The sequence below is a fragment of the Ylistrum balloti genome, unplaced genomic scaffold (genome assembly GCF_031769215.1).
Source record: "Ylistrum balloti isolate Yb309-2 unplaced genomic scaffold, AGI_CSIRO_Ybal_v1 Utg369712, whole genome shotgun sequence".
In the NCBI taxonomy this organism is placed as follows: domain Eukaryota; kingdom Metazoa; phylum Mollusca; class Bivalvia; order Pectinida; family Pectinidae; genus Ylistrum; species Ylistrum balloti.
This window is the reverse complement of record NW_026781937.1, coordinates 859,311-885,952: the sequence shown is the minus strand read 5'-3', so window position 1 is coordinate 885,952 and position 26,642 is coordinate 859,311. Positions and strand designations below refer to the sequence as shown.

General features: G+C 33.8%; 1 protein-coding gene across 1 annotated transcript in view; it reads right to left on the bottom strand.

Annotated features, from left to right (window-relative positions):
• Positions 1 to 14,370: 14,370 nt before the first annotated feature.
• The window catches only part of LOC132565307 (fibropellin-1-like), a 43,335-nt gene continuing 31,063 nt past the window's right edge, over positions 14,371 to 26,642 (bottom strand). The window contains exons 21-26 of the mRNA XM_060229945.1: positions 25,592 to 25,764; positions 23,912 to 23,999; positions 19,640 to 19,747; positions 19,316 to 19,447; positions 14,723 to 14,833; positions 14,371 to 14,501 (exon numbers count right to left, since the gene is read on the bottom strand). Coding sequence (XP_060085928.1) covers positions 14,371 to 14,501; positions 14,723 to 14,833; positions 19,316 to 19,447; positions 19,640 to 19,747; positions 23,912 to 23,999; positions 25,592 to 25,764 — 743 coding nt within the window. The remainder of the gene's footprint in view (positions 14,502 to 14,722; positions 14,834 to 19,315; positions 19,448 to 19,639; positions 19,748 to 23,911; positions 24,000 to 25,591; positions 25,765 to 26,642) is intronic.

The following is a 26,642-nucleotide window of genomic DNA, read 5'->3' as shown; positions in this document are numbered from 1 at the left end:
AAATTTTCAGTTTTGCACATTAATTAGCGGCGTGTCATTAAAAGTCATATCATTACGCCTCATCTAATGTCGTAAAAACGTGGGTACAATATTCAGCATAGGAATACTTAGGGAAAAGTCACACAAACTTGTAGTGATGGTGTTTGATATTTCCTTCACGCTCATTTGTTATTTTCCAAACGTTACAAAAATACTCGCTTAAGCTCATGTGCTCGAGTGATAGAAATACCATACGTTGTGTAACCTGTTTTAGATAATATTCGATAGCAGATATATCTAATACAACATAACAAACATTATATGCTCATTTTAGACTGAGACTAAATACATATATATTCAGGTAGACCCATGTTTAAAAATATAAGGTGACTATATGACCAATAAAGATTGTACAAGAGACACACAAGTGAATATCATTGGTTAATAATTTAGAGTTAGTTACAGTAAAGCCAAACACTGTACTAAACAGCATCACAATAACCTGTGTGGAGCGTATTAGCACTGATAATGGATTGTGTTTAAACGGTTTTATTGTTCCGAATTATATTACATTTATATATACATCCAGATTAAAGTCATGGTAATGCAACTAAGATATAAGATTCTGCAAGTATTTCGTTATCGACGATTGTGACACTTGCATTAAGAAAAGACAGGTAAAACAATAATTCTAGTTAAAGTAAAGAATCCGCAATGCAGAGAAATAATGTCAGAACGGCTCACACAGATATACCACCAATCCCAGTCCTTGTACTCAAGCAGAGTGGTCACAAATGACTTTTGACCTTTAACATTGATCATTCATCACCCAAATCTAAAAACGTGCACAATTTGGTGTGGTGATGCTCTGTGGTGTGGATCTGAACTAACATGGGCCCATGAGATAATTTGTACAGCTCTTTATTTCCCTGTGATCAAGGCTGCCCTTCGGCATTTATCTTCAATCAATGACTACCGATTTAGTTCATGGTATGTCGCTATGATGCGACTATTAACCAAAGCTGTTCTGGGGTTCATAAGATAACTTGTATACAAGATTATCATGAATGCACTGTATAACAGACAAAGTGATTACTATACCCGTTATACGCCTGCATCTCCTTACCCTTACCTGTGTTGGGAGTGGAGGTATAAATATTCAAACAAATTCATAAAATGTAATTATTAAACCCCGTAAGTTGCATCCCACGTTTTAATTTATTCAAATGATTCGGTTCAGAACTCATGGACGAATTCCCAACCTCGGTCCATATATATGTATTATAGTCGCTATTATATATGTAGGCCCTGTGGTTCAGAACGTCGAGAATGAAATACTTTCAGAATCTTACATTTAAGTTGCATTAACATGACTTTAATCTGGTTCAGAACAGACATATGTACATTTTTAAGAAATATACTGAATACTAGTACATCTCTTAATTTAGATTTGGACATTTCTTTCCATCACTTTGGCTTATACTCAGTCGTCCTCTGTTTAAGATATTACCTATGTGTCTTTTGTACAATCTTAGGCTTTAACACAAATTAATTGAAAATGTTTCAAAACGAAGTAATAGCATTTTGACGTCTAAACACGTGATTTCATTATCGTAATTAATCATTTTTCTTTTAAATACAGAATGACATATCAGTCTTCGAAATATGTCTTATTGCTCAAGGAATATACAAAAGACACAAATAAGCAGTATCTTTGTATTACTAATTTGGACACGGCATAGGCAATTAATGAATACCTCATTCATAAGTCTCTTTCTTCAAGGACTGTAATATGGACAAAACTTTTTGCAATCTGAGACGCGCCTCAAGGATAGAAATTAATGAAAATAAATGTCAAACCTACGTAAGGGAGAAGCATAAACCCCAAATATCAATTCATCAATTGCTTTAAAATACAAAATTTTAAAAGAATGTTGCGCGCAAGTATATTCTGAACCAGACATCTGTTTAAATCAATTAAAATTTGACATGGAAACCAACCCTTAGTCGAAGTATTACTTACCGATATTAGAGTCCAATCGAAGTCATCCCAAAAATATTGCGTCAATCCACAGTTTGTCTCACCGACGTCAAAGGAACATTTCAGGATATATCCTTTTGAATAAAAGCAATTATCTTAAAATATTCAGTATAGAACAACAAACCTTCTATTTTATCACGCATTACATAGTTTGTATCATAACACACGTTTCATACAGTTCCCAGTTCATATCATATTAAAAAAATCAAGCCATGAGTTTATTTTTTACATTTAGTTTGCCAGAGGCTCGGTAGAATGAAGATGTTTTTAACTTCGGTTGATAAATCTCCTTTGAATAAAAACGTGTTTAAGATAAAAAGCATGTATATTACGGAATATAACAAAATGAAAATTTAAATTGAGTAGTTCATCATAATAGGATTCAGCATCGTTTGGTAAGTATTGCCACTTCGAATCTTGCAAATGTTAGATGTTAGTTGAAGGATAGAGGTCGTTGGAGCCATGTGTTTCAGTGTAGAGTTTGTAATGATAAGATTTAAATAAGATAAAGTTTAGAAATGTACCTTACAAAACAGGGGGTAAGTTCCGAAGTAGAAGAACAGAAATACAAACCACGTTCTTCACAATTGTCTCCTGAAACATCTGCTGGACAACTGCAATCGTATGACGCGCCTGACGGTGCACATGTTCCGCCATTCTGGCAAGGATTTGGGACGCATGGATCTGGAATAAGACAACGTTTCTGAGTATTTCTCCAGTTCCTCATAAGTTATTTATCAAGCATACATAAAACCACATCCACAACATGCCTATTATAACATTCACAAAGGATTAGTAAATCTTAATAAGTTAATGCTTTTGTTATCCGAAAATACTTCAAACACTAGAAAATTCAAAATAATGATATTCAATATTGATTTTTCAACAGAAATTATTTCCATCAACCTTTGCTGCATTTCACACGTGTTCGTGGGACAATTTATCATCTCTGATATCTGATGCAATAAAATGTCGTTTAAAATATCATATGGACGTTTCGGTTCATAGAACAGCATTATCCTCTTGCACACAATGTCTTTCAATACAACCTAACTTTATACTATATCCTTGACAGAATACATGACGCTGCGATCATCATAGATATTAGATAAATGTGTATTACATGAATATTCAGTCCTCTATTGACTTTTTAAAAGTTAAAAAAATGCTTTAACTGCCTAAAATGCAGTTTTGGCGTTCGTAAATTTTATTCACGTTTTGAATACATGTTACTTGTATATCGGAAACATGTTTTCTCCTTTTCTATTTCAGACTTCCTTTGTTCACATTTCACTGATATAGACGTCGTTTGAACTCTATCCTAATTCTTTATTGGATATCCAAATGATACAAAAAACCGAGATTCCATTTTAATACATCTGTTTTATAGTAAATAACTAACAGAACACAAAAGGTATTTGAATCACACATACAAATTTGATGGAATCCAATATGAATTAAAGTTCAAAGCGTGCAGAAAAAGAATATGCAAACAGACGAGGGGACCGAAGGACGGAAAGGCAATGGCATGAAATAACGCGATATGATCGGAAAAAACATACAACGACCTCAATTGTGAAAACATCACATAAAGTCATCCTATATTAAACCACAATATCATAACCTCCATTTAACTTCCACCATGAACAATCCATATAACAACTTCCAATATGAAAACTCTATATAACAACTTCCACCATGGAGCTCCATAAAACAACTTCAACTATTAAAACTTCATATAATCACTTGCCTGGTGAAGTAATGGATCGAGATCATTTTTCTTACCATCTATTTCACAGATGTTGCCCGAAAAACCGGAACCGCAATTGCAATTGAAAGTCCCATCAGTATTTCTTATGCATATTCCAGCGTTTTGACAAGGATTTGGGACACATGGATCTAAAAAGAATAGTAAAGAAAATACAAAAATTATACTATTTCGGACAGCTGCTTTGTCTCTCTGGGACCTTCATTAAAGTGAGAGATGACAGAAAAATTGGCAGACGGTCATGTCTTTTATATTAATGATATATCTCTGTTTTAGTACTTGGCGTTTTCTTATTTTTTCCATACATGTTTTCGTTGTTATAAAATTCCTCAGTGATGCCAGAGAGAGTGAAAATGTAAAAAAGGTGGACCAACTTTGCAAATAGGTCTAGGAAAATTGCAAAAAAAAAAAAAAAAAAAATGCAATATAGCAAGTGCCTTCATTAAAGAAAATAAAAAACACTGCGAGAAAACGATATAAAACTATTTTCCAATAGTGTATTGAAAAACTACGTCTGGCTGTTAAATACTAAAATTAAGTAACTGCAACGACTTTTATAGATATCTTTATCTGAAACAAAGAATGTAAACTGTGCGGTCTTGATCTAATTCATACATTACCGCTCGTAACCTTGATGCTGCGCATGCGTATAAGCCTAGAAAGAAGCAATATGGCGGACGCAAATACGAAAAAGCGACGAGGACCACAAAGTTAACGTACAGAAAGTGCCAGAAAGCGTAAGAGGAAGGAGTCAGACAAGAAAAGAGGACAGACAAGAATTTATATTAGACAGGAGATCGATAGATGAAGTAGGATATTGGACTGAATACGGATTCGGAATTTTCGAAACTGCTGCTTGACTGGTTAGTTTAACGTTAGCCCTATAATTATAACGTATCCGCCTGTCATTGATTATAATTTAATATCCAGTGTCTGACGCGTGAATATGTTATAACCAACACTACTTAAAGTGTTAGCTAATAAATGTTGAATGAAAATAGTTATGTTATTCGTTTGAATTTACTATCGACAACGTGTGTTTGTTGTTGACTGCAAGGTGGGGCCCAATGGGGGGTATTCGTTCTAAGTGTAAAAATATGACGGTACTGGTGTTACTGTAAGAATAACAACCGTGATGATAAACATAGCCTTCATAACAAACAGTGCAATATCTATTAATGTGTACAGTATCAATTCCTGTGCATTTCTTGAGTTTATTTCTTTTTCGATTGTAACTACCCCCTTTGGGGCCCCACTATCGCACGACAAAGCCAAACAAAACGAATTAATAATTGATTGCTAAAAATTATATGTTATAACACTATAGAATCATTTACTGCAAACAAGAATTAGCAGAAAGGCACAAAAGCAAGTGTCATACATAAGACATGTGCGCTTGTTTACCTCGTAATCCACTTTTTCTTTGCGGCGGAAGTAAATGACTTCGTCACGTGACAAGCCATGTTACCCACTCGGCTTTCGTCGTAATACACTGAGCGTTAACATGTTTATAAACAATAGGCAAGATAAACAATGTTCCGACACCGAAAATAGGTACCGAAACAACAAATTTGACGTTATCACTTAATTATGGATATATAAGCCGAATTCACCATTATCCGATGTAGAAATCTAAAGTAATCGCCGCTTTAAAGTTATATATCTGAAACTGTATTTTTGTGGTTATTTACTATGTAAAGTCTTTAGCAGTATTTAACGTCTGAAAACAGATTAATCTAACCGATTGCATATTTTATTATTACTGTTGAAAAAGTAGAAAGGGTAGATTAGCAATTGGATAGCATTTTAGTTAACCTATTAACACTATTACCATATAAGATAGAACAATAAAGTTGTCCTAGAAAGGCTCGCTTGTGAGAAGTAATTAGTCAAAAACAAATCAAATAAGGCTAGTAAGTGTAGTAAGTAAAAGTATATTGGACGTAGAACATTTGAATAGTGAAATATGTGAAAATAGTTTTCAATAATAGAAAAAAAAGTGCAGTGAAGATGCCAGGTCAATGTACATAAACATTTAATATGAGGTATTATTTCAAATATTGTTCTCACTAATGGATGTTTCAACAATAACAAAACACTATTAGCAAACCAACACACAATGTATTAATAAGAACGGCATACTGACGTAAATGAACGATCAATGGTTTGATCAAAGATCATGATGCTATAATTATTTTAATAGCATATATAGCCTATATCTTTTTATATAATGCACAAACCTGTTTCCGCACATGTAGCACCTAGAAACCCTGCTACACATGTGCATTCGAAAGTTTGACTGGTTCCGGTACAATTTCCTCCATTCTGACATGGATTGGAATTGCACATATCTAGAAAAGATAAATAAAATAAATAAATTGATAATAATAATTTTTAAAAATTGAACTTCATTACTGAAATATACTTACCGTACGTATCGTTTGACACTAAATTCGTATTAAATTCTTGGTATTGTACGGTGAATGATTTTTTCACATAAATGGCAATGTTATTGAATGATAAACAAAACAGCCTTGGTATCTTCTACTTACTCAAACTACTACAGGTTCCCGTTGTGATTTTGATGTTGTCGATAGAGATTCGTCTTCTTCTACGTTTACTATAGCCATCGATGTTTATCTGCAACATCAAAACAATATAAAACCTTGAAGAAACACTAATACCATAATTAAAATGGTAGTATAATTGATATCCCTTTTTGATGACGGTTTTATTCAAGACGTTATTGTTCCTTGTTCCTTGTCAATGGCATGTTGCACGTTTTATGCAGAATATTTCTGTAATGATATTTTTAACAATTTAAACACGTATATTGTTATAATAGATATTTCAAACTATTTTGATTCCTCCTATTCTTGTATTGTCAAACGTATGGATTTGAGCTTCAAATTTCTTTTTTTCTCCCCTTAAATTAGAAGGTAAACACGTGGTATTCATTTTAAAGTACTTTTCCACGGAAATCAAACCCAATTAAAAACAACAAATACCGACATATTAACGGAATCATAATTCAAGCACAAATTTGGTTAATGAAATATACAACAACGATCACTACAACGACCATAAAACTTTTGAAATCCTGTGTTTGAAGTTTGCCTGCCGGTTGACGACGTTTTGCCCGACAGTTGCGATATTTGGAAAAGGCCCTTGAATTTCGAATTAACTGCGACTTGTAAACGCCATAGGTTTGGAATGCAGGAATGTTACTACTAAGAAATGGAAATTCGCATTGGGAAATTGAAATCATTAGCTTGATGGAAAGCTGTCCATGCTAGAATAGATCGAGATAAGCGGCTGATGTGGAAGAGTCTGTCATGCCATTTATTTCAGATTGTGGTGGGTATATACGAAGGACCTGGTCAATAAATATCTTGCTATCTAATCACAAGACATTACCTATATATATATCTGAAAGTGAAAGTTAAGAACGTTGCAATGTTTTCTGACATGTCTTGATAAACTCAAATAAATTTCAGCTAGGTATGTGAAATACAAGTCAGTCATCGGAGGGTTTAATCAGTTATAGTGACATGGTTCAGACCAAACACATGTAATTGACGTTGTTCTTAAATTATCTGATATCTGAAAATTACAAAATTTATTCAACTATGGGGCTAATGCACCTCTCCGTCCTAATTTTGACTTTTCTATCATATCTTTACTGTATCTAGCTCTAACTTTGCATTAAAAAGAGCGATTCACGTGTGTTTCCTTCGTACAATCTTCCCATGTTGTCATACCTACGATTTCGTCTTCCATATACTTTTCTATGATTTGAACATATTTTTCAAGAAATACGCATCGGCATGAAATGTGTTTAGAAGAGGATATAAAAGATTGTTCGAATTGTCTTTGTAATTTCACATAACATTAATTAAACTTCTTGTGTAAACATTATCGCTTTAAGACTGTTACCCAGATTTGATAAGTCCAAGAATTGAAGTATGAAGTGTTGACCAAAATTTGATTAACTACTAAATAAGGCAGCAATAAAACGTTGTTTTCATGGATTCCTGTGAAGTTTAAGAATGCAATACAAAGTAGATATGATCGAATCCGTATTAATGGGCAATCAAAATGATTATAATACTGACTCATGACTAGAATTTCAATATTTCTTCCTTGGAAAGATTGCATTTTGTAAATGCATAAATGGGTTTTCCTTCGTCATTAAGCAAGCTAAGTTCTTTTGTATGAAATTGATTTACTTCAGAATCGAGGAACTTATGTTTTATCTTCTTTCTATATTTTAATGTTGTAAGTTTGTCTGTAGTCGATATCTTGATACAATAACAAGATTGAAAATCGAATCAACAGCGTAATGTAAAAAAACTGTAGGTTAGGGATGTAGGATTGTTGCTATATAGAAAAGGAAAATTCAAGATAGAACAATTGAAATATTCAAGTTGATCATGAAGCTTGGTGAAAACTTGGTATCAAGGGCATCTACATGTAAATTTGAGGTTATATTTAAACTTCTTTCATTCCATTTGCCTTAATGGGCGGTGAATAAGAAACAATACTTAACGAAAAAGGACATTTGTTGGCCAAGTATATTTAATATATAAGTCGAAATATCTGTGAAATTCAAATTTGACGCCATGACGTAATGAAGTCTCGATTGTTACATTAATTCACCACAAATAACTAGATGTTCTTATGTACATGTAATTGATGTTATTACACTGATAAATGGTTACATATGCGTTATTGTGAATATGAAATACAATAATGAATAAGATAAAAATAATACCGTTTCGTTAGAAATATCGACCTCGGCATATAGCCATGTATACTGCTCGACTCCTTGAGGCGCAATCCATACAGGATTTTCCAGATTCTCAAGTTCAAAGTCTCCCTCAAAGACTGCCAAATAGTACTGTCGTCGATTCGTTTGGTAGTAAAATGACATGCATCGAACTTCATCTGTATGGGCGTTAATGTTATATAAGTTACATTCCTTTATAATATTGTGAATTTTTTAGGAAAAATGATTTTTAAAAATATCTCCTTTTCATCCTTCCTTAACAGTTGATTCTTGCATGGTTTTGCAAATATATATGTGTCTCGTGAACCTGTGTAATATATTCCAATTTATGCAAAACCACATCTCGTTAAATGCAATTTGCTGATTCAAGACCATATGTGTCATTTTATATCAATCTAAAAAAGAATTCGTAGAACAATCATAAAAGGTAATCAATATTCACATATATATGCACATCTCATGTAATCTTATAAGCGTTTAGATCGAGAAGACATGAGAAACGGGACAAATCCCTTAAAATGTATCATGGAATATAGATGCAAGCTATTTTTCAAAGGAATGAAGCTGTTTGAGCTTTGCTATGTTTTCCAAAAGTGACCTTTACCTTGGCCCTACTACCCTGAAACTCAAACTTGGCAGACGTATTTTGGTTCTTTAAAGAAGATGAAGTTTGATCCTTCAAACCTTGTTAATTATTTAGGGAGCTAACGGAATGTTACTTTCGTACGAGCGTGGTATGAATTTAAAGACCCTCTCCTACTTACAGTCGGAAATGGAAAATAATTTACAAAAATAGAACAAATTTCATTTAATGGGAAAATTACCTGTTTCCAGTTGGGCAGTAAGCAACCCAAAGTGACGTCTTCTAGGAATCCATAGAGTCAAATAACGAGTGCCCTCTTGGGCCTCACTCGGCCCCTGGAATATTTGCCCCTAGACAAAGGAGACAGACAATACATTACATACCCACAATAAGCACATTTCTTAATACATATAACAGTATTGTTTATAGAAAATATTGTCAGATATACGATGGAAAAATCATGATAAATTGCACTGTCAATCAAACATATGAAATGTGTAACTAAAGAGTTTTATTGAAATAGGTTAAGAAGTAATGGGTATGGCAGACATTTACAATTATATTTAAACATGTTTATTTCAAAGGAAACACATTGATGTCACAGTTTAGACCAAATACATATCAAGCTGTCTTCTTCAACCTTTGATTGGCACTTTGCCTATCATAATGATCAAATTACAAATTGCAGAAAAAACATCAGTGCTGTTTTACAGAATTTGGCAGTACAATCTATTAAAAATCATGGCCATAATTTCCATAAAAAATCAACCAATTTAAGAAAGAAAGGGTTGAATTGAAAAATATGGTACAACCCTAAATCAAAAAGAAATTTAAAAAATAAAATATTTTCATTTTCCAAAATTTGTCATTTTAATCATTTCAAATCAACATAGAAATAAGGTATTACTTGAGAAGTTTTGAACTTTTACCTTTCTCAGTGTGTTAAATTAATATGCACACAGGGGCGACCAGTATTGACATTTCTGTAATAATATATGAAAGTGAGAATATGTGTGTATATGACAGATAGGATGTCAGGGTGTGTGTGATGAAGAGTGACAGTATATGCGTTATTGTGTGTGTTTTTTACCTATAGATGTATGTTGATATAGGAACATTTTTCATCAAATTTGTCAGATCCAAAAAAGCGTATTGGTATAACATCGATGACTGCATAGCATAATATCGAGAGATGTTAATGAAAACTGTAAGAAGAGTTGTCTGGACAAGATTTTGACGGTGGGAGGATGAACGTAAATCGTTGTAAACTAATGTCGACGGATGCTATTGGTTCATATTAGTTTCAAATATTGCTTTATTAAGTGTTTTACTTAATACGGTCAAGTATACAATATCGCCGCATAATCTTTCCAGCAATATAAAAAATTAATTGAATTCACAATAGTTGCATGGTTCAGAGTAAACACGTGTACTAAACTCTCAGAAATATGAAACAACATCAACAGTACGTGGGAACATAATGATATTTCAAACTCAGATTCGATAAAACAAGGGAGGGGGGAGGGGGGGGGGAGGTGACAAAGAAAGATGTACAAAAAACTCATGAATAGTATAGGGAGAATAAGACAAGTTATTCCGGAAGAGTAAGCATCTCCTGCATCATCAGTGAGACCCGTCATGTAAATCAAATGAACAGACAAGCTAACGAACGAATTAGTCAGCTTATTGTAATGTTCAATGTGATCCCTAAAACGATCGTAATATCGCATATTTTTCACCAATCTGCTGTGAGTTTTTTCCGTCTGTGATGTCTTCTTGTAATAATTGAATTCATGAAATCGTGATAATGGTGACAGACCCTGGAATATCGAATCTAGTTGGACATTTAAGCGCCAGAGGTTGAGGACGCAGGGATGTTGCTATCCAGAATTGGAAAATGTGAATAGAAAAATTGGAATCATCATGTTTATCATTCAGCTTGGTGGAAAGCTACCGTATTCGTTTCGTTGTTGGTTTAAGATCGAGATAAGCAGCTGATGTAGAAGAGTCCTTGATTTCTAGTTCTGTTTTATATACTATGGAAGTGGTCAATAATTTTCTAGTTGTCTACAGACAAGACGTCATTAATATATCTGAAAGTGAAATTGAATGACTTAGTAAGGTCTTTTTGATAAGCGCGTATAAAAAGTCAGGTCAGGCAACAAAGGTACACAGTTATTTCCCATTGGTGTACCAATAGTTTGTTGGAAAATCTCACCACCAAGCTCGACGAAGATGTTGTCAACCAGACACTCGATCAGTTTCATGATTTCGTCCTCCGTATATTAATTCTTTGATTTGGACGTATATATCACAAAATCGCTTCAGTCTAGTTCACAACTTAATATTTGTACCGGAGATTACGAAATGTATCAAATTATAAGGCTAGAGGACTTCCCAATTAAGATTTTGAATTTTCTTTTGATCAATTTTGCTTCTCCTTAATCGCCTGCTCCCAGGTTACAACAGTTGAACCTTAAGTATTACTGAGGGGTGCTAGAAGGACGAAACAGCCGTATGATGAAGGTTAAATCCTAATCTGGCTCTACTCTATCTGATTCTAAGTTGGCATCGTAGAAAGGTGCTATTAATCAAATACTCGCTTCCGGAAAAAATCACAAGACATATTATAGTAATGTAAACAAGTGTATGTAATTCTATATGCTGAAGGGAAAAAATTGACTTACTTCTTTAATCTCCCAGATTTCATTACCAAAGTCAGAATTTTCGAATGGGCAAGCCACCTCGCCTTCCTCGAATGTACATTGTAGTACATTGGCAACTGCAAAGATATAAAACCTTGGTTTATTTCATACTAGATATAACGATATTTCACCAGTTTGTGTCATTTTTTTTAAACTTTACTCCGAGGAACACAAATATATTTTTTCTGAACGAAGTACAATATGGATATATATCATGAAAAAAAAAAAAAAAAAAAAAACTGGAAACAAATTCGTGTTTTGTATAGGAAGGGTTATACATTCTCCAGAGAGCCTGACTAGAATCACAAAACGACAGTGTTCAAGACTAGTAAGGACACGTAGTACCATTACAATGTAATGTTATAACCTGGGCACGAATATACGACAATAAACACGTTCTCATTATGCTGACTCGTGCCCTTTAGGTGTTCTACATCATATATACAACAAGCAACAAAACACTAATTTATTGATTTTGGTATGTTATGGCTTGCGGAAAAAACCTACAGCTGCTACACAGTAGGACGGACAATAAACTTAAAGGCCAAATGTGAGTCTGTCTCAGTAGAAACGATGGGAAAGTAAAAGTCCTTTTGAAAAAAACCAGGAATCATAAATATTCCAACTTGAAGACGATGTTATGGGAAGCCGGTTGCAACCCCGCTCTCATCGGAAGAATAACTACGTAAAAAGTAAGTAATCTATAAAGTAATGCTTTTTTGTGTAGGATAATGACTGCATGGTTGTTTGATGTACCCATATTTTAAATTTTCACCTTGTACGACTGGCACAAATGCCAATTCTTATGTAGTTTAATATGTACCAGAGTGTACTTTTCAAAACAGAAGTATAAAGTTTCATAAATGCATTAATCACTTCATCCGCATTTGAACATGTTTCTGCATATATATTCCACATATTTTTCTTCACTAAAAAAAAAAAAGAAAAAAGAAACTCGCAAAGCTTCCCCTTGCAGTGCATTTTAGCTGTAAGGAAATAATGGAATATTTGGTCAGGTAGTGAATTATCTCCCATCTCGACAATCTACACTAATGTTAGCCAAGCGTGACGATGTCATTGTCTGACTTTGTGAGCTTCTTTAGTTCAGATTACGCGACGTGATCAAGCCGAGCCGGTTTTTATCAAACGAATAAGACTCGACAGGTACTTTGCGTACAAACAATGGATAGATAATAGCCATGTTTTGTTCTCACAAGAGGATAAAAATAACCTTAATTCAAATAGGAGTAGAGATTGTTTTTCTATCCCAACATCAAAAGTCTCATTTGTCTTCCTATTTGCAATGAACAGTTCAGGTATTATGATGTTTTCCCCGAAAAATAGTGTAAGCAGATATAATCGGATAGATTAGTTATTTGCAATGAAGTTTTTATATCAATTTGCGCGTCTATGCAGATCAAAAAACAAGCATTGGAGAAAATATATAAATTTGTCTTACTGTTTGTTTCACATGTCGATCCCGTAAACCCGGTATCACAGCTACAACTAAATGATGATCCTGCTGGGTTACAAGTACCTCCATTTTGACACGGTGCTGAATTACACTGAACTGATAATCAAAACAATACAGATATAATCAGATAGAATGAGAATACTATTTATATGTTTCAGTTAGATTTGCAATGAACCGATCAAGTATAATGAAGATGTAATTCAAACATGTCGCCTGTACTATCACAGCTACAACTAAATGGTGATCAAGCTATTACCTCCAATTTGACACGGTGATATATCATATTGTTATCATATTAAAAAATAGAGATATAATTTGTTTCACATGATCCCGTAAACCCGAAAATAAATGATGATCTGCTGGGTTTACCTCCATTTTGACACGGTTGAATTACACTGAACTGATACTTAAAACAATACAGATATAATCAGATAGAATGAGAATACTATTTATATGCTTCAGTTAGATTTGCAATGAAAACATCAGGTATAATGAAGATTTAATTGAAAAGCGTGTCTATGCAGATAAAAAAAAATCAAGCATTGGAGAAAATATTTGAATTTTTTAATTTGTCTTACTGTTTGTTTCACATGTCGATCCCGTAAACCCGGTATCACAGCTACAACTAAATGATGATCCTGCTGCGTTACAAGTACCTCCATTTTGACACGGTGCTGAATTACACTGAACTGATAATCAAAACAATACAGATATAATCAGATAGAATGAGAATACTATTTATATGTTTCAGTTAGATTTGCAATGAACCGATCAAGTATAGTGAAGATGTAATTCAATTTGTTTCACATGTCGATCCCGTAAACCCGGTATCACAGCTACAACTAAATGGTGATCATGCTATGATACAGGTACCTCCAATTTGAAACGGTGATGAATCATATTTATCTTATACTTAAAACAATAGAGATATAATCAGATAGAATGAGAATACTATTTATCTGCTTGAGATAGATTTCCAAGAACCGTTCAGGTATAATGAAGATGTAATTGAAAAGCGCATCTATGTAGATTTAAAGTTTTTGTGTCTTACTGTTTGTTTCACATGTCGATCCCGTAAACCCGGTATCACAGCTACAACTAAATGATGATCCTGCTGGGTTACAAGTACCTCCATTTTGACATGGTGCTGAATTACACTGAACTGATAATCAAAACAATACAGATATAATCAGAAAATGAGAATACTATTTATATGCTTCAGTTAGATTTGCAATGAACAGTTCAGGTATTATGAAGATATAATTCAAAAGCGCGTCTATGTAGATTAAAAAATAAGCATTGGAGAAAATATATCAATTTGTCTATGCAGATTAAAAAATAAGCATTGGAGAAAATATCTTTTTTTTTTGTAAATTGTCTTACTGTTTGTTTCACATGTCGATCCCGTAAACCCGGTATCACAGCTACAACTAAATGATGATCCTGCTGCGTTACAAGTACCTCCATTTTGACACGGTGCTGAATTACACTGAACTGATAATCAAAACAATACAGATATAATCAGATAGAATGAGAATACTATTTATATGTTTCAGTTAGATTTGCAATGAACCGATCAAGTATAGTGAAGATGTAATTCAATTTGTTTCACATGTCGATCCCGTAAACCCGGTATCACAGCTACAACTAAATGGTGATCCTGCTTGCTGGGTTAGTACCTCCATTTTGTATGATACAGATACCTATGATATATAATCAGATAGAATGCTATGATACAGGTACACTCCAATTTGAAACGGTGATGAATCATATTTATCTTATACTTAAAACAATAGAGATATAATCAGATAGAATGAGAATACTATTTATCTGCTTGAGATAGATTCCCAAGGAACCGTTCAGGTATAATGAAGATCTAATTGAAAAGCGCATCTATGTAGATTTAAAGTTTTTAATGTGTCTTACTGTTTGTTTCACATGTCGATCCCGTAAACCCGGTATCACAGCTACAACTAAATGATGATCCTGCTGGGTTACAAACCTCCATACAAATTACACTGAACTGATAATCAAAACAATACAGATATAATCAATTTATATGCTTCAGTTAGATTTGCAATGAACATGATGAAGATCAAAAGCGCGCTGTGAAAATATATCACATTTGTATACAGCTAAAAAATGGTGCAAGAAAATACCTCCATTCAGATTAAAAATAAGCATTGGAGAAAATATATCAATTTGTCTATGCAGATTAAAAAATAAGCATTGGAGAAAATATCTTTTTTTATGTAAATTGTCTTACTGTTTGTTTCACATGTCGATCCCGTAAACCCGGTATCACAGCTACAACTAAATGATGATCCTGCTGGGTTACAAGTACCTCCATTTTGACACGGTGCTGAATTACACTGAACTGATAATCAAAACAATACAGATATAATCAGATAAAATGAGAATACTATTTATATGTTTCAGTTAGATTTGCAATGAACCGATCAAGTGTGAAGATGTAATTCAATTTGTTTCACATGTCGATCCCGTAAACCCGGTATCACAGCTACAACTAAATTGTGATCATGCTATGATACAGGTACCTCCAAGTTCAAAGGGTGATGAATCATATTTATCTTATACTTAAAACAATAGAGATATAATCAGATAGAATGAGAATACTATTTATCTGCTTGAGATAGATTTCCAAGGAACCGTTCAGGTATAATGAAGATGTAATTGAAAAGCGCATCTATGTAGATTTCAAGTTTTTAATTTGTCTTACTGTTTGTTTCACATGTCGATCCCGTAAACCCGGCATCACAGCTACAACTAAATGATGATCCTGCTGGTCGATCCCGTAAACCCGGTATCACAGCTACAACTAAATGATGATCCTGCTGGGTTACAAGTACCTCCATTTTGACATGGTGCTGAATTACACTGAACTGATAATCAAAACAATACAGATATAATCAGATAAAATGAGAATACTATTTATATGTTTCAGTTAGATTTGCAATGAACCGATCAAGTGTGAAGATGTAATTCAATTTGTTTCACATGTCGAAAACCCGGTATCACAGCTACAACTAAATGGTGATCATGCTATGATACAGGTACCTCCAATTTGAAACGGTGATGAATCATATTTATCTTATACTTAAAACAATAGAGATATAATCAGATAGAATGAGAATACTATTTATCTGCTTGAGATAGATTCCCAAGGAACCGTTCAGGTATAATGAAGATGTAATTGAAAAGCGCATCTATGTAGATTTAAAGTTTTTAATGTGTCTTACTGTTTGTTTCACATGTCGATCCCGTAAACCCGGTATCACAGCTACAACTAAATGATGATCCTGCTGGGTTACAAGTACCTCCATTTTGACATGGTGCTGAATTACACTGAACTGATAATCAAAACAATACAGATATAATCAGAAAATGAGAATACTATTTATATGCTTCAGTTAGATTTGCAATGAACAGTTCAGGTATTATGAAGATATAATTCAAAAGCGCGTCTATGTAGATTAAAAAATAAGCATTGGAGAAAATATATCAATTTGTCTATGCAGATTAAAAAATAAGCATTGGAGAAAATATTAATTTTTTTTTAATTTGTCTTACTGTTTGTTTCACATGTCGATCCCGTAAACCCGGTATCACAGCTACAACTAAATGATGATCCTGCTGGGTTACAAGTACCTCCATTTTGACACGGTGCTGAATTACACTGAACTGATAATCAAAACAATACAGATATAATCAGATAGAATGAGAATACTATTTATATGTTTCAGTTAGATTTGCAATGAACCGATCAAGTATAATGAAGATGTAATTCAATTTGTTTCACATGTCGATCCCGTAAACCCGGTATCACAGCTACAACTAAATGGTGATCCTGCTATGATACAGGTACCTCCAATTTGACACGGTGATGAATCATATTTATCTTATACTTAAAACAATAGAGATATAATCAGATAGAATGAGAATACTATTTATCTGCTTGAGAACATACAATATACCGTTCAGGTATAATGAAGATACTAATTGAAAAGCGCTTCATTAGATTTGCCATGAACCGATCAAGTATAATGAGGATGTAATTCAATTTGTTTCACATGTCGATCCCGTAAACCCGGTATCACAGCTACAACTAAATGGTGATCATGCTGGGTTACAAGTACCTTCATTTAGACACGGTGATGAATCACATGGATCTAATAGTTAAAACAATACAGATATAATCAGATAGATTGAGAATACTATTTATCTGCTTCAGTTAGATTTGCAATGAACCGATCAGCTATAATGAAGATGTAATTGAAAAGCGCGTCTATGCAGATAAAAAAAACAACCGTTGGAGAAAATATTAAATTTTTTTCAATTTGTTTTACTGTTTGTTTCACATGTCGATCCCGTAAACCCGGTATCACAGCTACAACTAAATGATGATCCTGCAATGCTACAGGTACCTCCATTTTGACACAGTGCCGAATTACACTGAACTGATAGTCAAAACAATACAGATATGATCAGAGCGAATGAGAATACTATTTATATGCTTCAGTTAGATTTGCAATGAACCGATCAGGTATAATGAAGGTGTAATTCAATTTATTTCATATGTCGATCCCGGAAAACCGGTATCACAGCTACAACTAAATGATGATCCTGCAATGCTACAGGTACCTCCATTTTGACACGGTGCCGAATTACACTGAACTGATAAACAAAACAATACAGATATGATCAGATATAATGAGAATACTATTTATATGCTTCAGTTAGATTTGCAATGAACCGATCAGGTATAATGAAGATGTAATTGAAAAGCGCGTCTATGCAGATCACAAAACAAGCATTCGAGAAAATATATAAATATGTCTTACTGTTTGTTTCACATGTCGATCCCGTAAACCCGGTATCACAGCTACAACTAAATGATGATCCTGCTGGGTTACAAGTACCTCCATTTTGACACGGTGCTGAATTACACTGAACTGATAATCAAAACAATACAGATATGATCAGATATAATGAGAATACTATTTATATGCTTCAGTTAGATTTGCAATGAACCGATCAGGTATAATGAAGATGTAATTGAAAAGCGCGTCTATGCAGATCACAAAACAAGCATTCGAGAAAATATATAAATTTGTCTTACTGTTTGCTTCACATATTGTTCCCGTAAACCCGGTATCACAGCTACAACTAAATGATGATCCTGCTATGCTACAGGTACCTCCATTTAGACACGGTGGTGGGTAACACTGATCTGATAATCAAAACAATACAGATATAATCAGATAGAATGAGAATACATTTTGGAACATTCACCTGCGAGGAAAGAATACAAACTTAATTTTTCAAATTGATGGTCTTTCTGTTATTGCATCCGGTTACATGTCGAACAGATGGAATCACTACGATGTTAAGAAGAAATATGTCCTATTTTTCACTTTTTACACCATATTTTCACATAAGAATTCCGATAGGATATGACAGTCTTGATTTAGTTCTATGAATTTTTTTTTTAACTGCGATCTCCATTATTTCTTATCGTATCTGTAAGAAAATTCTCACCATTTCATAATACACTCATAACTGAACTTTAAAGGCTTATTTCTGAATTTTATGACTTTTTAAACTATTGTTAGCAATATAATTTCTCTCCCCAGGTCAGTTTGGAGTGGCGAAATAGGTGGGGATATTCCAAACCAAATCGTTTAAATATAGCCATCAGGAAATCCGGAACAAAAATGTCATTTGTTTTGTCCAGAATGTTGGGTAAATCACAAGTTTGTATGCTGTTCACTGCTGAGATCGAAATTTTGTTACTTTACTAGGTTCATTTTCTGTTGGTTCTATTACTCACACAAATGTTTTATTCTCTTCGTCTTATATATATACAAGATATAACAACGCAAACCCCTTACGAAGCAATCAGGGCTATGCGAACGACAACATAAAATACAATAACTGTTCTCTTTAATGTAAAACATATTATTCCTATCTGACCTTGTTCACAAAGCAGTCCGGAAAATCCATCGGCGCAAGCACAGGTGAAGGAATCTGCAGACCCAGAACATGTCCCTCCGTTTTGACAAGGGTTGGATTCGCAAACCGGCGTATCTTCAAAAAGAATGTTTTCAAAATTAATATTTAAAGACAGTAGCATATTATTTGGCGTTTTTTTAATTAACTCGTTTTATTTTTCACCGAGGAATTGAACCGTAACATCTGATATATACGAGTCAACCACTTCAAAACTATTGCTATACGCTTGTACATGTATTTATGACATTTATTCTTAGGGTAACATACTTTCGGAACAAGTTGGCCCCATGTAGCCACTGGCACAGGTACAGAAAGCGCCACCATTCACCTCAGCACATGTCCCTCCGTTGTCACATGGGTTGGGTTTGCAAGCATCTGATTGTTTTAAAAAAGGAGAAAGAAATTCAGTCTCATATTTTATGTAACTAGTACGACAAATAAACACAAGAAATGTTTATACAGACATTCCTGCATAAATATAAAGATAAATACTACCCCGCTATCGTTAGCGATGCTAGTTTAAATCTAATCGAAATAAGATAATGCTATACTTCAATCAAATTTTGTATGGCGAGGCCGGCGTTTTGTTTAAATGGCTACATCATGCACTAGATCATGTGCGCGTGTGAAAGAGTCAGAATTACAAAGCTTCTAAACGACATAAAGTTTCGTCTACTTTGTCATCAAGTAGCAAGTTATTATGCTCTGCGGAGTAACAAGCGATAGGTTTAGTTTAGTTACTTAGTTTGACAACCGGTTACGGCTCGGTTATCAAAGCTCAACTGGAACATTTTTTTATTTATTTTTCTGTCGTCTTAGTTGACTTTTATTTTCCTTTTTATCATGAAACTGGTGAATACCAAATCATTTACTAAAATCGTTACACAGCACACAGTTGTTTTCCGTTTTACCATGACTGTATGTCACCCGACTCCATCTTTAATATTCAATTTTAGAATACTTAAAAACATGTATGAAACACAACTGCATTTTTAATACACTAATATGTAAATACTTCTTAATATTTAGCTAGTTATTGTTTTGTTAATGACCATATAAACAACTGATATGAATACATCTTGATTACATAAGATGAGCTGACCACACATATACATTCTACAATACTTATTTGACGAAATATAGTCTATTTACATAACGATCCAAGCTGACTGGAATTATTTCCTTTTAACAATTGTTCAATATTTATTCTACATACTATTGAATTATTGATAGAAATTAATATGACCAGAATACACTTAGTCTATTAATCACTTTACATATCAAGACTTTTTCTTGTTTGTATTGGTAGTTACTTCTTGGTAGTTGAATAAATGCTTTAAGAATGTAAATATACTGATACTTTCTGAAAAGGTCAATGTTCAGGACTGATTTACATAGGTATTGAAATTGGCAAGTTAGCAGGGATATCATGATGATTGTGAACACATTTCATTTCTATTTTTTTTTCAAATAAAACCATAGGCTAAAACGCAGAAAACAGGTGATAAGCATTTTTTTTTATAGATCTTAAAGAACACCAGGGAATATTTAGATACAGTTGTAATGTTATTTTAATGTTAATGACTATACGACATCTGATCCGAACAGAGGACTCTGCGCGTTTGAGAGATACAGCATTGTAAAACTTGTTAAGGATAATACTCCTCACATACTCTCTAAAACGCAAGCATGATATCCTCATTAGTTATTTTCTCTTCGTACACTTTAATTCATTTAAATACTTTTCTTCTATTATTGGGAAAATACAATAAAGGGAAAATAACGTTCTAGTTCCGAGATTATTTTCAAGTGTCGTTTGCGTCGTGGCTCGCCGGCTGTCCTGACTTCAAAGTCATAGACAATGGCTCTCCTATAGAAGTGAATCGGCAACGAATCTTTTATATGTGTTAATAAATCCTTGATAATAATTTTCTCCGTGGATCACGCAACCATGGCAATGTTCGGACTTTCACTGAAATAAATGCCTTACAATGACAATATTGTAATGATAATTAGAATAAACGAAACAAAAACAACGAATTTCCCGTTTGAGAGATTTAACAAGTGGTGCGGATGGGTAAGCGACTGCTGCATCAACGACCTCTGGTGTGTAAATCTTGGTCAATTCCAGTAATTTAAAGCAGATTTTTTTTTTTTGCCTTTGGCAAGCCATTTTAGTCTTTCTGTCCCCAGTCAATTTTAACACATTGACTATGCATGCGTTCTTTCTAATCTGCAACACTTATTGAACATTTGGACCATCGAAATTTCAACTGTTTGTTAGGTCTTTTCAGTCGTTGACATTTCGCTGAATTGTGCCTGACGTCGCACATCCAAAAAATTGCTGGGGAATACACGAAATTACCGTTCTACACTTCAAATGATATAAAGAGCCATTTTACAGATTTTCATAAATAATCGTTTTTATTTCTATAAATAAAATCACTTATTAAAACAATTATTCAAATTTCTAAATGCAATGTTAAAGTACATCAGAAAGAAATTAATGTAGAAGTAATGGACATGCTAAAACATGTTCATCACTGCCGAATACAACAGTATATTTGACTGGTTAATTCAGACAATGGCAGCGCAGTTGCAGGATAAATATTAGATATCAGTTTTAAACCATTTTATCAATGGAATATCTGATCATCAAAATTACGCCTCGCATATCGGATCGAAAACACAGGAAAAATACTTGCTGGACAAGACAACTCAAATGAAGTTAGAAGTTAAAAGTCTCCATTTGCCGTGCCGGTCCATTTCATAACGATTTCCGTGATATTTGTATCTATCTATATATGAATGTTAAAACAGATGCAGTTAGGTCGAGTTCATTAAATTATTTCAACAGCTTGAAAAGTATTGTGACGTCACGCCATGGATACGGTCGTACTTGTGGATGCTCCGTAGCCAAGGGGGTAATTTTCGTCAATAGTTTGCCGATAAGGAGGTAATTATCGATACATATAGTATGGAAGTGATCAAGAGACCATCCTAGATATAGCGTGAATTCGTGGATACGAAAATATACGCGAAATTGCAGATAAAATGACTAAAGGCAAAACCCGAAGTGCAAGAAGTAGCAAGAAATCGGCTTCTCAACTGGAATCCAACCCGGAAGAGTCCTTCAACGACGCATTGATGGAGGAACAGTATAACTGAAAGATATGCTCGAAGGAGGCAAAAAAGTACATGAAGTGTGATCGATGCCAGGACCTTTTCTGCATCAGATGATTCAAAGAAATATGACATCACAATTAGATACAATATGGTTATGTCCACCATGCAGAATGACAGTCGAAAAGAATATTCTCACGGACAGAAAAATAGAAGAGAGGTGTAGGCAAATCAGGCAAGAATTTGAAGATAGAATTGAGGAACCTAAAAGAGAGGTAAAAGGGTTAATTGCTAAACTGGAAATGAACTTGAAATCTGAGAAATCTGCACCAAGCAAAGACGAAATAGTTGCTGAAATTAAAGAGCGAGCAGAGAGGAAAAACAACATAATTCTATTTGGAGTTCCGGAACAGTCCCATCACGACCGAAAGAAGATGCTACATTTGTAGAAAATTTATTAGAAGTATGTGGAGTGTCAAACAAAGATAGGCCTAGAAAAAATTATACGATTGGGAAAGAGACCAGAGTCCAGTATTATAATCAATAACAGCCGGCCTATTCTAGTTCGTTTTGAGTCACAACAACCAAAGAAAGGACTCTTTAAAAAATATCAGAAAAATAAGAAATCATAGTCATCTTTCCTCAATACGAATAAGAAACGACTTAACACAATGTGAAAGAGAAGCAGAGAAGGCATTATACGAGGAAGCTAAGCAGAAAGAAAACAATGACACGGAGGATTATATATACCGTGTCCATGGACTGCCTTGGAGTAGAAAAATTGTGCGCCTTCCCAGGAACAATATATTAAGAGGAAACTTTAAATGTCATTTCAACTTGAAAATAATGAAATGTTTTTGCTATTTTAGCATTTAATTGGCTATACATATGAAATAACTGAGAATCTTTGAATTTTTATAGGAAACATCTCCTGATCATCATATAATTTTAGATATGGATATAGAGGCATTAGTTTTGCCTGCGTCCTTTATTTACTTATTACATATTATTTAAAATGTTAGTGTTCTGCGATGGTTCGTTCCCTCGGACCTGAACTCGTGTTTGAACAGTCCATTTCCTATTATACTTACATCCTGTGATAATTCCATTCCATATGCATTGCCCTACATTTTGATGAAAACAGTCCTGGTGCTTGTAACATTGTTTCGAAAATTCATTCGTCTTGTGATACTTGCATTGTTTACAGTTAATTCTAACGTAAGAAGTGTGATGCATTGCTTAAACAAGCCGGGCATTATACATGTACGCTTTACAAATATGTGTAGTGAAGTTGATAGTGGGCAGTCATTTAAGATTAAATAATTTATAATTCATTACGGAATGTCCTATGCCATTCTCGCGCAATTGTATTGCTGAATGTCTCATACATCAAGTTTATTGCAGTTTAACACTTACCGCAAGATCCGGAATAAATCTTGATGTTGTCTAGGGCCACGTATGCGCCAGTATCAACAGCACCGGTTAGACTTATTACGAATGCAACCTACATTGAAAGGAATTTCGGATTAGTTCGTGATACGAGGAAACATGTGTATTACATAAGAAACGTGTAACTTTTAATTAAAGAAGCTTGTAAAATTGGATTGTTCTGCTTTTTTATATACTAATATACTGAGAATGAAAAGGTAACAGAGATTCGGCATTTGACCTTTGTGTAAACTTGTAGAAGTCATTAACAGAATAAAATCGGTAGAATGATGGCATATAACTGAGTCGGAAAATAAACATTTTGCTCAAAAATGCCATTTTTCTATAAATGTTACAGTAAAGTTAACATCCTCCCCAGAAAGAAATGCGAGACTCGTTTTGCACCTTAAGACGCATACCATCTAGCAGTCATCCCTCATAATTTTGACCAAGTTAAAATATTTCTGATGGACAATGAACAAATTATGCTCATAACCTTCTTTGCCTATTCAAACTCTAATTAACTCTACCCCTTTCCCACGAGTAAATGTGAAACGATGGGACATGGCAATGAAATTCACAATTTTGGTAAAGCACCTTTAGATGCGCCGATCCGTAAAAAAGCATTTAAATCTGCAATATCTGGGTGTTGAAGACAAGATCTTCTAAGTCTGAGTCAAGTTTACTCATTTTGGTTCCGCTTATCAGCCCCTGGGGGTCAGTCAGGATCAATATATGCATACGATCTATCCGTCACCCCCCGTTTATAGGTCTAACCAAGTTTGAAATATTTCAATTGAAAGTAAAGAAATCATTCTCAAAAATCTATATTTCCTTTAACCTTTATCTTCCCCCCATGGCACAATGCGACACCCCGGGATCATGACAGTCATAATTACGGGAAAACACCACAAGATGCTCCCATTCCTGAAAATTATTTGATTTTACCATGTCTGGGTGTTGAGAAGGTATTTTTTACCCTTTTAGCCCCGCTCCTCAGGCCTCTGTGGGTTGGGGACCGTATACTTTACTATTTTGGTTCATTTTAGGCCAGAGAAGATTCTGGTGTTTTACTGTATAAATATTGGCGGGATATCCAATTCCTTTAATCCTAACACATACAAGAAAATTAGATACTTGAGAATATTACCAACTATGTGTACAATATGCGTCCTTCACAGAAAACATCAGCACGATAATAATTGAAAATTAAGAAAGGCGAACAAAGTCAAATCATATTAATCGAAGACCGTTCAAGAAGATAATCAATTGTGATGAAATCAAAAAAAAAAAAAAAAGCGTTTTACAATAAAAGAAAATAAGGAAAAAATTGGACCAACTAGTCCAGAAAATATATTTGGTTGTATTGTTTGACTTGCACACCATCAACCTGAATCTTTTAATCTTAGTTTAGGTACAATCGTTATTTTGTATTCATTATGAACTTACAGACAAAAGTCACAAGCCATAAAGATAATTGCATACGATTTTACAGATGACAATATTTCGTTATTACATTAAAAAAATTATTTCTATTCTATATCTTAACCCATTCACAAAAGAAAAAACAAACAAACAAATCGGGCGAACTATCATTCACATGAAAATAGATAGTGAATATGAAAATCTAGACATGGTAATTGAAAATTGTCCAATATTGACGAGCACCTTTGTATGTCCGGAAGGTATATTGGTTTTAGAAAGTCTAAACTCAGTAAAATTTTCTCCCGATACAATCCATCTTGAGGAGAGCCTGTCGTCTGAAGGTGTCGTTGAATACACTCCAAAAAGTCCAGGAGCCTTATACATCGCGAAGTAAAATGTAACACAGTACTCACCGGCTACAAGAGAACGCGTTAAATTTAGAGCAATAATCTCCCATAAAGATTTAAATGAATATAAAATGTTAGATAAATCTCACTTAGACAACTAAATACGTTGATAACATCAAAAGGACTGTTGGCATCAAACTACTTTGAAATTTGAGCTCAATGTGAATGTGTGATTGAATAACGTCTTTACTGATTTATAGTTGTAAAAGGATAAGAAATATGACATCCTTAATATAAACTATAAAATTCATCTATTGATCAAGAAATATAACATTTGACGTCAACCTTGACCTCTGATCTTGATCTTCACTCATTTGTTTCATAAGAAAAAGTATACCCGTACTTTTTTCTTGGCCTTTGAACCCATTACCATTATAACGTCTTTTATCAGTAAATATTATGAACTTTGAATCCTAACCACTCATTGATGATCCTGATATGAAATAAGATTATTAGCAGTTTGATTTCGATCATCTCAGTTGAATATTATATATTTTATTAATAACATTTTGTATCATGATAGAATGCAGAATTAGCATAATTCTAGGCATAATAATGGTAACATTCATTTAAAAGGTGAAAAATATAGTTGACCAATCTCTGTTAATGTTGTTAACGTGTATTAAAGATTTAAGAGTCTTAAAGGTTTATCCACATTGTTCTTGACTTCCGCAAGAGCCTGTTATGGAACGGACTCACAATCTTCCCCGATACCTACTATTGAAAGACATCTGATTTAACAATGCCAACTTTCCTTTATGCATCATAGTGAGTACTGTTATGTTATTTGTGTGTAGCTGTGTACATTCAATCTCATTTAATCGTTCTGTAAAACAGAACATTAATCCTGCTTCATTTCATATATATCCACCGCGCGTCTTTGCAAT